This window comes from Narcine bancroftii, chromosome 3 (genome assembly GCF_036971445.1).
Source record: "Narcine bancroftii isolate sNarBan1 chromosome 3, sNarBan1.hap1, whole genome shotgun sequence".
Classification (NCBI taxonomy): Eukaryota; Metazoa; Chordata; class Chondrichthyes; order Torpediniformes; family Narcinidae; genus Narcine; species Narcine bancroftii.
The window spans coordinates 27,069,403-27,082,128 of NC_091471.1; the positions used below are offsets into that span (position 1 = coordinate 27,069,403).

The window sequence follows — 12,726 nt, forward strand, 5'->3', positions numbered from 1 at the left end:
TTTGCCCTCTTGCTTGCAGACTTGCTTTTTTTTGTCAAGTTATGTTAAAAGATTCTTCTCACGTACTTTTTTGGCGTTTTGGACTGGTCAGTTAAAGTTTTGACCTTGTTTGTACTCAAAAATCCTGGGAGCTCTCAGAATCCACCTCCTCATATTCTCCCGTCACGTGACTTCCTCAGAGCTTCAATTCTTCATGCAAATGAGAGGCAAAATGGCAAATGGAGCAAAGATACTATCATTCTTCAAATTGAGCGCAAAACAGTACGATGTGTACACTGAATGGGATGGTTAAACTAAAACACTTCATGTAGTTGAAATAAACCCCCTTTATTCACTGCATATTCACGTGTGAGTGAGGTTTGCTTTCCGTTCTTCATGTGGTGAATAGAAGGGAGATTTGATTTTTTTTTGCACACAAGTGGATCAGAGCCTGTGTTCTCCATGCAATGAATGGTTTAAAGCCTTGAGATCGTTGAGTTGGTGGGATGGAACCTGAGTTAATTCTGTTTGTAACTTGAAAAGATAGTTGTCGACTATTGAATGGGTTGTGTCATTGCTGTTCTGATCCTTGTTCTTTGCTGAAAAGGCAAAACAATTGAGTTGGGCTCTGTTAGTCTGGATGGGATGACTTATTGTAGTGGACAGAGGGAGAGAGCACTGTTAACTTCCAGTCTTAATATGCCAGTGGTGCGGCACACACCAGCTAGAAGCAATGCCTTCTCATGCTTTGCCCATTTCCCTTGTAGGAGATCGATGAGTACTTGAGCCAGGCGAAGGATCGGAGCTACGAAGCGGTGGTGCAGTTTGGAAGGCGAGGCCTGAATGTGGCGGCGACTGCTGCAGTCACAGCTGCTGCCAAGGTAATGGGCTCAGAACTCATCCCTCGGCATCTCACCGTAAGACGCCCATGCCTGACCGATGTGGCGAGTCACTTGTCCTGGGTAGAATACAATCCATGAATCCATTTAATTCAAACAACATTTGACTTCCTTCTTTCCAGAAGTCCTATTACAAATAAAAAGTATCACAATTAGAAGCCTCAATATCCCAGTCAGATATTTGCTTCAAGTTTCAGGTTAGGCTTACTGTTTGTTTTGCATGTTACCCAGCAAGTGTATCCATGCACAAGTACAGCAGAAGCAGAGAAAAGAATTACAATAAGAGATCAGTCGGGACAAGTAACGTTATTTTACTTGTTCATTCAGGTCGTTCTTCAGTTCCTGGAGATTAATGCCTGGGTGAGATGGAAATTGTAGTTTCTGCCAATTAATTGTGGCCTACTATTAAGATGTTCAGTTAGCTGATCAGAGCTAGGACCATAGTGGCAAGACCACAGTTGTATCTCAGCATGGGTGGGAAAAGAAATGGCTCACTTCACAAGCATTTCAGTCTGGGGGGGGGGGGGGTGGGATTGTCCATAACATCAGCCTTTTTTTACAGGAGGAAGATAAAGGCAGTTCTAAAAATTACTTAACAAAAACAAAAAGAGAAACAAATGGGAGTTAAGGGATTAACTGAGCCCACTTTAATGGAGCAATCTGTTACGTTTAGCACACTTTGTAATAGGAAAAGACACGGCAAGCTGTTGATTCATTGATACTTTACCACATTCTAAAATGGTGTTCTAACAGGCATGCATATATCAAAGTGTCCCCACGTCATCACGTACATGTGGTGGCGTCATACCTACCGCTCTGAGGCCTGGGGTCATAAATAGCTGATAAATTGAGAAGGAATACACATTGAAGAAAAGTTTGCGGCCTCTGCATTGGGAGATCTGGTTCAACAGCTTATCAGCTACCTAAAAACTCAAGGCAACAGTCAATGCTTCATCTTTACAATAGGTGATTTTCCTAGTGTAAGATAATATTTATTAATGTCACTTCTCAATGCTTGCATTTCATTTCAGTCTCTTGTCTTCTCTAAATAAATGTGAAAGCACAAGATATTATAAGACACAGCTTTAGCAGACCAATCGAAACTCAAGGAAAGAGATTTACACACTGGTAAAAAGAAACTTTCACAGGGTTCAGCGCTCTAGCGGATCATCCAAGTCGTGATTTATAAGCAGAAACAAATAAAAGTAAAGCAGGCACAAACAGAGCAGCTATTGTTGGGGTGGCCAGTGAGTATGAGGCCCGGTGTAGAAGTGGCGAGTTAGAGGCTTTGGTTCTAGAGGCTTCAGCAAGCAGAGATGAGGACGAGCCTCAGGTAAGATCTTTACATAATAACCAAGAGTAAATAGTGGATTTGGCAGCCAAGGCAGTGGTTGTGCTCCAATTGGAGCATGGCTGCACCTGCAGGAAGCGATAGATGCGATGGAACAGGAGGGATGAAAGGGGGAGGAGTGGCATTGCTCATCAGGGAAAATGTGCTAAGGCAGGATAGACCAGAGGGCTTGCATACTGAGGCTATATGGGTGGAGCTGACGAACGGGAAAGGTATGACCACACTCATAGACTGCCCAATATTATAGACTGCCCAATAGTCAACAAGAATTGGAGGAGAAAATCCACAGGAAACATAGGGTTGATAGTTGGAGATTTTAATTTTCCACATATTGACTGAGACTTTCATACTGTAAAAGGGCTGGATGGCTCAGAGTTTATCAAATGTGATAAGGAATGTTTTCCACATCAATATATAGAGGTAGAGAGAGTGCAATACTGGATCTCCTATTGGGGAAGAAGACAGGACAGTGACAGAAGTATGTGTAAGGGAACATTTTGGATGCAGTGATCTTAATGCCATTAGCGTCAAGTTAATTATGGAGAATGTTAGATCTGGGCCTCGGGTTGAAATTCTAAATTGGAAAAAGGCCAACTTTGAGGAAATGAGAAAGGATCTAGTATGCAAGGATTGGGATGTTGTTTTTAGGCAAGGATGTGCGAGGTAAGTGGTGGACTTGCAAAGGTGAAATTTTGAGAATGAAAAGTTTGTATGTTCCTGTCAGGATTAAAGGCAAGGCTCACAGACATAGGTAACCTTGGTTTTCGAGGGATAGTGGAGATCTGGTTCAGAAGAAGAGAGAGGTGTATAACAGGTATAGGGAACATGGAGCAAATGAGGTACTTGAGTTATAAAAAAAAAGCAAGAAAACCAAAAAAGAAATCAGGAAGACTAAAAGACAATGTGAAGGAAAATCCTAAGGGTTTCTCCAGGTATATTAAGAGCAAAATGACTGTAAGGGACAAAATTTGTCCCCTTGAAGATCAGAGTGGTCAGCTTTGTATGGAGCCAAAAGAGATGAGGGAAATCTTAAATTAATTTTCTTTCATCAGTATTCACTCAGGAAAAGAGGACAAGATTGTGGGAAGTAAGGAAAACAAGAAGTGAGGTCATGGAACCTATACAGATTAAAAAGGAAGAAGTGTTTGCTGTCTTAAAGCAAATAAAGGTGGATAAATCCCCAGGGCCTAGACAACATATTCCCTCGGACCTTGAGGGAAGTTAGAGTAGAAATTGTAGGGGCTCTGGCAGAAATGTTTAAAATATCCATAGCCAGGTGTGTTGTACCAGAGGATTGGAGGGTAGCTCACATCGTTCCATTATTTAAAAAAAAACTCCAAAGGTAACCCTGGAAATTAAAGGCTCGTAAGCTTGATGTCCTCCAGCAGCATCATATGTGCAGGACAGCAAAGCACAAAGCAATACTAGGAATAGGGTCACAAGCTATGGAGAAGTCAGGGACCTCTACTTCAGAGCCGGATGAGGAAGAGTTTGGCCTCAGAGAAGGATCTGCAAGAGTTGGTGGTGAAGAGGAAGAAGAACTACAGTAACAGCAGGAAGAGGAGGTTATTAAAGGGGTTAAGACTATGAGTGAAGTAGAAGATTTAACAACAATAATTATGCGTCAGTTTAAAGCAATAAAAGTGGAAATGAAAGAAGAAATGAGGGGACTGCAGTCAGAAATGAATGCAGAAATGAAAGGGGAAACTAATAGAGTGTTAGAGGTTGTGAATGAAATCAAAAAGAAACTGGATAAAATGGATGAGATAATAACAAGGGTTCAGGAGGAAATGCAGCATGTTGAAGACAGGCTATCGATTGTGGAAAATATAACTACTGGTTTAATTACGGTGAATCAAAAGCTTTTAGAGAAAGTGGATGTATTGAAAAACTTCAGTAGAAGGAATAATATTAAAATAGTAGGCCTTCTGGAAGGGAAAGAAGGTCCTGATGCAATTCGTTTTTTTTTTCAAAAATAGATCCCTGAAGATTTGGGCGAGCAAAATTTTGAAAATCCAATTGCAATTGAAAGAGCTCATATTGCCCTGAGAGCAAAGCCTTTTACAAACCAGAAACCACAATCTGTATTAATCAAATTTTTATGTTATCAAGTTAGAGAGAAGGTTTTAAGTCTTGCTGTGAGAGGGACAAGGGAGTGTAAAGGTCTGCTTCAACAGGATGGAAATAGAATTTTATTTTATCCTGATTTGAATGAAGATTTATTGAAGAAGAGGGAAAGAAAGAATTCACTCCAACTAAGAAAGCTCTTTTCGAGAAAGGCTACAAATTTGTGTTTCGTTACACTTCGACTTTGAAAGTTTTCGTACCAGGAGACAAAATAAATTCTTTTCTAATTTTGCTCAAGCAGAAGAATTTGTCCGAGTCTCTCTAGAGTGCAGCCCCAAGAAGATACTTTATCTTTGTTGGAATTAACTATTTTCTTTTCCATGTTTCATTCCTATCAGAAAAGAGGAAGTTTGTAAGAACAAAGAAATGAGAATAAGAATTATTCTCTTTTCTTCTTTCTTTCTGATTTCGGCAAGTTATTTTAGTTGGGGTTAATTAATTTATTAAATAAAGATTATATAGTAAATGTACCAAGGGGGTTGAGAGGAGTTGGAGGTACTGATTGCTACGGGATTATATGTGTTTTTGTGACTTTGGTCAGAGCTCATAAAATGAAGGGAGGTAGTGATGCACTTTATTTAAACAGCACTTATGGGGAGTGTTTTTTTTTAATGTATTTGTGTGTGTGTGTGGGGGGGGGAGCATAATTATATGCTTATAATTATAAGCATGGGATTAATCATTTTTTCAATGCCTATCTATTTTCTTTTTTCTTTTATCTGGTTTGCTAGAGGATATGCGTTCTGACACATAGGAATCAAACAATAGAATTAGGAGGAGATTTGTGGGGAGGTAATGGAAATTAAATGAAAGGGATTGATTATAATTTATGAAGATGAATAAGGTAATGAAATTTGTAAATTTTAATATTAATGGGTTAAATGGACATATAAAAAGGAAATGAGTGTTAACACATATTAAGAAAATGAGAGTTGATGTGTTTTTCCAAGAAACAAATTTAACTGAAAAACAACATTTGACATTTGGGTATGTAGTGTCTTCTTCATTTAATTCTAAGGCAAAAGATGTGGCAATTTTGATAAATAAAAAATCTTCCAATTAAAATTGAAAATGCTGTGACGGATCCTGCAGGGAGATATGTAATGGTACATGGTCAAGTATATTTTAAATCATTTGTATGCTCCAAATATTGATGATGAGAAATTTATTCAAGAAACATTTCTTAATTTACCAGAGACGCATGAAAATATTTTAATAGGAGGGGATTTTAATTTTTGTTTAGTGCCATAGTTAGGTAGATCCACTTGAGAAGCAACAAGAACAAAAGCAGCAAAAGCTACATTGGTATTAATGAGAGATTTGAATTTAATAGATGCATGGAGGAAGATTCATCCTGGAGAGAAGGATTATTCATTTTATTTGTGTAGGCATGATTCTTATCCTAGAATTGATTTATTTTTAAATTTCTGCACAAATGAAAACTAGGATTCTTGAAGCGAATTATAAGGCAAGGATCTTAATAATGATTGAAATGCCTAATAAGAAGAAAACAATTTACAGATGGAGATTGAATTCTTTATTATTGAAAAGATTTTTATGAGTTTGTTGAAATGCAAATTCGGATATTTTGAGACACAAATTTGAACTCGATAAAGGATAAGATTATTATATGGGATGCTTTGAAAGCGTATTTAAGAGGACAAATAATAAGTTTTACTTCTAAAATTAAAAAGGAGTATACGAGAGAGATTGATCAGTTAGAAAGAAATAATAGATTTGAGAAAGGACCTTCAGAAACTCGGTTCTGAAAATAATTAATAAAAAACTTCAGTATGACATCATATAAACTTTCAGCACAGAGAAAGCAATAACAAAAACAAAACAAAGATATTATGAGTTAGGCGAAAGAACACATAAAGTACTTGCTTGGCAATTTAAAACAGAGCAGGTCTCCAGAACAATGACCGCAATTAAAAAGGACACAAATTTTATTACTTATAACCCTCAAGAAACAGATGAATCTTTTAACAATTTTTATTTAAAATTGTATAGTTTGGAATCTTTAAAAGATGAAAATAGATATATATTTATCACAGATATTTTTGTCTAGATTAAGACTGGAAAAGCACATTGAATTAAGTGCTCCCTTTACTCAGTTAGAGGTGAGGGAGGCAATGAGTTCACTACAGAGTAATAAATCACCAGGAGGATGGATTTCCACCTGAAATTTATAAAGAATTTAAAGATTTATACAATTTTCTGCACCAGCTGTACATGACGCCACAAAAATTGAACAGATCTAAACCAGAATTATCAGACCAATCCTTCAGATGTGGCATTGAGACAGGAATCTTAGTGCAAACAAGCTGGACATGTACCAAAGTGGGACCCTTTTGAGTGGAACTAGGCCAAGTCCTAGGAAAAATTATAGGCAAAGAATTTCCGCAGGTTTCAGAGTTGTTCCTGTTGGGAAACATAATGGACATAAGACTTACAAGTTCCAAATCTAATTCATAATGATTGTATTGGCATTGGCCAGGAAGTGCATAGCGGTTACCTGGAAATCTGACTCCTGCCTGAGCATTGTGCGCTGGAACACAGAAATGCAGTTGTGTTTCCCTGGAGAAAATGATTTACAACTTAAGAAAAAAGTATACATGTTTTAAAAAATTTAGCAACCATACTTAAATTCCATTGGAGCATAACTATAATGCCTCATCACCCTACCTTCCCCATCTAGTCCTCAATCAGTGGGGAGGGGGGAGGGGCAGGGAGGTGTCCATCCCATTCCAACCAGGAAAAGTCAAGAAAACAGTCTGAGCTCTGGCCACCATGCCATGACAAACCCATAAAACCCTGATATATGTTTTACACCTTTGTTGATTCTTCAATGTCGTGTGTAACTGTGGATAATTAAGTATAAAGTGTTAAATGTTGAGGGTGTGGGGGGAGAGAGGGGTATGGAAAGAGCTTGAACTCAGCAGAAACTTTGTATAGAATTAACAATTGTAAATTGTAATCAATGCTGATAATATTAACACTGACACTGATAATTTTATAATTGTTTGAGTTAAAGTTTGGAAAATCATAAATTATTCAAAAAAATAATTTAAAGATTTCTAAATTCTTTTATTAATGGAAATATTACACTTTGGAAACTTATACTCTCCCAGAATAATTTTCGATGGCAATAATTACAGTGATATCTAAAAAATAACTCTTTAAAGCCTTCATCTTATAGACCTATTTCATTATTAAATGTAAAATTCTAAGATAGTTGCAAACATTTTGGCAAATAGAAAGACTAAATTCTTACCTAAATTAATAAATATGGATCAGAAAGGTTTTGTAAAAAAAGAGACAGTCAGCTGAAAATGTGGGAAAATTAGGTTGGGGCTGGATCCCAAGAGAAGGGATTTATTGAATGTCTTCAGGATGGTTTCTTAAAGCAGCTTGTGGCTGATCTGACGAGGGAGATGACAATTCTGGGTTGGGTATTGAGTAATGAACCAGAGTTGATAAAGGAGCTGAAGGTAAGTGTGCTAAACCACTGTATGTATATATTTAACTGTTTGGGCACACCCAATTGTACCTGTGGCTCCTCCCACAAGCTCTTGAATACTCTTCCACAGCCCCCTCCCCAGTGCATGACAGTTGAGCCTTTGTTCTATAGCAAATAAAAGCCTATCAGTTTGCTCAACCTCAGTCTTTTGGAGTCATTGATGGTGCATCAATTTTATTTGCTATAAATTTATAATGGAGAAGATCCTGAAGCCAGAGAAGGTGGAAATCAACCCTCAATCACCGAAGGCAGCTACCAACTTTGAACTCTGGCTACGCTGTTTCAAAGCATTCCTGCAGGCATCTTCAGCCATCGTGCAGTCAGAGACCGATAAATTAGAGGTTCTGCACTCTTGAGTTGGCACCCTGGTGTATTCAATGGTCAGGGACGCTGTGTCATATCAGGAGGCCATGGACATTCTTTAGAGCCAGTACCTACGAAAGATTAATGAAGTCAATGCCAGGCTTCTCCTGGTGACCTGAAAGCAGCAACCCAGGGAGTCAAAGGCTGAGTATCTCCAGTCCCTGCAAACCCTTGGAAGGGCCTGGGAATGTAAGATCATGACAGCTGCAGAGTACACAGAAGGCCTGATCAGGAATGCCTATGTTGCAGGAATCAGGTCGAACTACATCCACCAAACATTATTGAGGGGAGCTCAGCCTGCAGAGAAAAACAACATTTTTTGGCAGGTATGCTGAAAATGACCCTTCAGAATATGGAAACCTACTCAACCAACAATACAGCTGCCTCGTGGTTGCCCTGGGCACTGGCATCTTGGAATGTGTCGCATCCCCCTCACCCAACTGATGATCCGACCACGGCGACAGTACTCCTTCTGTCATCATCATCATCAGGTCCCTTCAGTGACCCGACCACAGCCGATGTACTCCAGGAGCACCCAAGGTGCTATTTCTGTGGTCTGGGCAAGCACCCGAGGAAATGCTGCCCAGCAAAAGACACGGTCTGCTACAGCTGTGGGAAGAAGGGACTCTCCACTAAGGTGTGAAGATCCAAACCCCTTCCCAGCAGCACCTCATGCAGACAGTGGGGGCCGCCATCTTTGATGCCGCCATCAGCGGGAACTAGCAGTACCACGTGCAAGTCATGAGGGCACCATCTTGGGAGCCACCTTCAGATTCAGCAGTGTCGCGTGCAAGTCGAGGGAGCTGCCATCTTGGACACAGCCATCTTCTGAATCAGTATACGATTTCACCACTGCAGCGACAATTAATGCTCCATCACTGGCCTCCCACACACTTAACCAGGACAGCCCACATCAGCTCACCAAATCAATGATGGATATTCAGGTAAACAGCCATGTCACGAGTTGCCAGTTCAATAGTGGGAGCACGGAGAGCTTCATTTCATTCATTCCAACACGGTATTCCCTCATGGTAAGACCAGTAAACCAAAAGGTCTCCTTGGCCTCAAATTCATATACTGCAGATGTCCGTGGCTACCGTGCATTAACTCTGACTTCGCGGGTACAGACTATAAAGACTAAACTTTTGGTGATTCCACAGCTCTGCGCTGCCATGCTACTGGGACTTTTCTTTTAATGTTACCTTTTTTTTGTTTTTTTTTTAAATTTTTTATTTTTCACACCATAAATCACAATAGCCATGATATACACTTTCTCTTTTCCACACATTTACAGTGACTTTTTCTCCCTCCCCCCTCCCTCCTCCCAAGCCACCCCCCCACACCCCCCCCCCCTCTCATCCATTTTAGGTATACAATCTAGGTTGCATTAATTCAGTTAGACAATGTTGTCATTCAACAAAAATACACCAGAAATTCTACTGAGTCCATTCTTTTCTTTTCTTCTCCTTCCATCAACTTAGGTAATGTTTGTTCCCGGTAGGTTTTCGCTATTGTATTTAATGTAAGGCTCCCATACTTGTTCGAATATTTCAATATTATTTCTTAAACTATATGTTATTTTTTCTAATGGAATACATTTATTCATTTCTATATACCATTGTTGTATTTTCAAATTATCTTCCAATTTCCAGGTTGACATAATACATTTTTTTGCTACGGCTAGGGCTATCTTGACAAATCTTTTTTGTGCATCTTCCAAGTCAATTCCAAATTCTTTATTTTTTATGTTACTTAGGAGAAAGATCTCTGGATTCTTTGGTATATTGTTTTCTGTTATTTTATTTAATATCTGATTGAGATCATCCCAAAATTTTTCTACTCTCTCACATGTCCAGATTGCATGAATTGTTGTTCCCCTTTCTTTTTTACATCGAAAACATCTATCAGATACTGTTGGGTCCCATTTATTTAACTTTTGCGGTGTAATGTATAGTCTGTGTAACCAATTATATTGTATCATACGCAGCCTCGTATTTATTGTATTTCTCATCGTTCCAGAGCATAACTTCTCCCATGTTTCCTTTTTTATCTTTATATTTAAATCTTGTTCCCATTTTTGTTTAGTTTTACCATTTGTTTCCTCATTTTCCTTTTCTTGCAGTTTAATATACATATTTTTTATAAATCTTTTGATTAACATTGTATCTGTAATCACATATTCAAGGTTACTTCCCTCTGGTAAACTCAAGTTGCTTCCTAATTTATCTTTCAAGTAGGATCTCAGTTGGTAATATGCCAGTGCTGTATCTCCAGTTATATTGTACTTATCTCTCATTTGTTCAAAGGATAAGAATCTACTTCCTGAAAAACAATTTTCTATTCTTTTAATCCCTTTTTTTCCCCATTTTCTAAAGGCAAGGTTGTCTATTGTAAAAGGGAGTAGCTTATTTTGCGTCAATATTAGTTTTGGTATTTGGTAATTTATTTTATTTCTTTCTACATGAATCTTCTTCCATATATTGAGGAGATGGTGTAATACTGGAGAAGTTCTATGTTGTACCAATTTTTCGTCCCATTTATATAATATGTGTTCAGGTATCTTTTCCCCTATTTTATCTAATTCTAGTCTCGTCCAGTCTGGTTTTTCCCTTGTTTGATAAAAATCTGATAGGTACCTTAATTGTGCGGCTCTATAATAATTTTTGAAGTTTGGCAATTGTAAGCCTCCTTGTTTATACCATTCTGTTAATTTATCTAGTGCTATCCTCGGTTTCCCCCCTCTCCATAAAAATCTCCTTATTATTTTCTTTAACTCTTTGAAGAATTTTTCTGTCAGTTGTATTGGCAATGCCTGAAATAAGTATAGTATCCTTGGAAAAATGTTCATTTTAATACAGTTTATCCTTCCTATCAGTGTTAGTGGTAGCTCTTTCCAATGCTCTAAATCGTCCTGTAATTTTTTCATTAGTGGATTGTAATTGAGTTTATATAATTGGCCTAGATTTTTGTTTATTTGCACACCTAGGTATCTTATTGCCTGCGTTTGCCATCTGAATGGGGATTCCTCCTTAAATTTTGAGAAATCCGCGTTATTCATAGGCATTGCTTCACTTTTATTTACGTTTATCTTGTATCCCGACACTTCTCCATATTCCTTCAATTTCTTATATAGTTCTTTTATTGATAGTTCTGGTTCTGTTAAGTACACTATCACATCATCCGCAAACAGACTGATTTTATATTCCCTGTCTTTTATTTTTATTCCTTTTATATTATTATCTCTTCTTATCGATTCTGCTAGTGGTTCTATAGCTAGCGCAAACAATAATGGTGATAGTGGGCATCCCTGCCGCGTTGACCTGCTTAAGTTAAATTGCTTTGATACATGTCCATTTACTGTCACTTTCGCTAACGGTCCCTTATATAATGCTTTAATCCAATTAATATACTTCTCCGGTAAACTGAATTTTTGCAATACTTTGAACAAGTAATTCCATTCTACTCTGTCGAAGGCCTTCTCTGCGTCTAAAGCAACTGCTACTGCCGGTGCTTTATTTCCTTCTACTGCATGAATTAAGTTAATAAATTTACAAATATTGTCTGTTGTGCATCTTTTTTTGATAAATCCAGTTTGGTCTAAATTTACCATTTTCGGTACCTGTTCTGCTAATCTGTTCGCTAATAGTTTAGCTATTATCTTATAATCTGTGTTTAGCAGAGATATTGGTCTATATGACGCTGGTGAGAGTGGATCTTTCCCTTGTTTTAGTATCACTGTAATTATTGCTGTTTTACATGAATCTGGTAAGTTTTGTGTCTCATCAATCTGGTTGATTACATCCAGGAGGGGCGGTATTATTAGGTCTTTAAATGTTTTGTAGAATTCTATTGGGAGTCCATCCTCTCCTGGTGTCTTATTATTTGGTAAATTTTTTATTATCTCTTGTATTTCTACTGTTCCAAATGGTTCTGTTAATTTATTTTGTTCCTCTATTTGTAGTTTTGGTAGTTCAATTTTAGTCAAAAATTCATCTATTTTCCCTTCTTTCCCTTCGTTTTCGGTTCGGTATAATTGTTCATAGAATTCTCTGAAGTTTTCCTTAATTTCTTTTGGATTATATGTAATTTGTTTGTCTTTTTTCCTTGTTGCCAATACCATTTTCTTAGTTTGCTCTGTCTTAAGCTGCCATGCTAGGATTTTGTGTGTTTTTTCCCCTAGTTCATAATATTTCTGTTTTGTCTTCATTATATTCTTCTCCACCTTATATGTTTGTAATGTTTCATATTTTATTTTTTTATCCGCCAATTCTCTTCTTTTGGTTGTATCTTCCTTTATTGCTAATTTTTTTTCTATGTTTATTATTTCCCTTTCCAACTGCTCTGTTTCCTGATTATAGTCCTTCTTCATCTTGGTTGCATAACTTATTATTTGCCCTCTAATGAATGCTTTCATTGCGTCCCATAGTATAAACTTATCTTCCACTGATTCCGTATTTACTTCAAAGTACATTTTTAATTGTTTT

The 12,726-nt window shown here is 37.7% G+C and overlaps 1 protein-coding gene across 4 annotated transcripts in view; it reads left to right on the forward strand.

The window, feature by feature from the left end:
- Positions 1-12,726, forward strand: part of LOC138757034 (receptor expression-enhancing protein 1-like) — a 177,861-nt gene that overhangs the window by 97,430 nt on the left and 67,705 nt on the right. For all 4 annotated transcript variants that reach the window (XR_011353285.1, XR_011353286.1, XM_069923659.1 and 1 more), the window contains exon 5: positions 747-860. Coding sequence is in view for 2 of the 4 variants with exons in the window: in XM_069923659.1 (XP_069779760.1) it covers positions 747-860 (114 nt within the window). In the remaining 2 variants the exon portion in view is untranslated. The remainder of the gene's footprint in view (positions 1-746; positions 861-12,726) is intronic.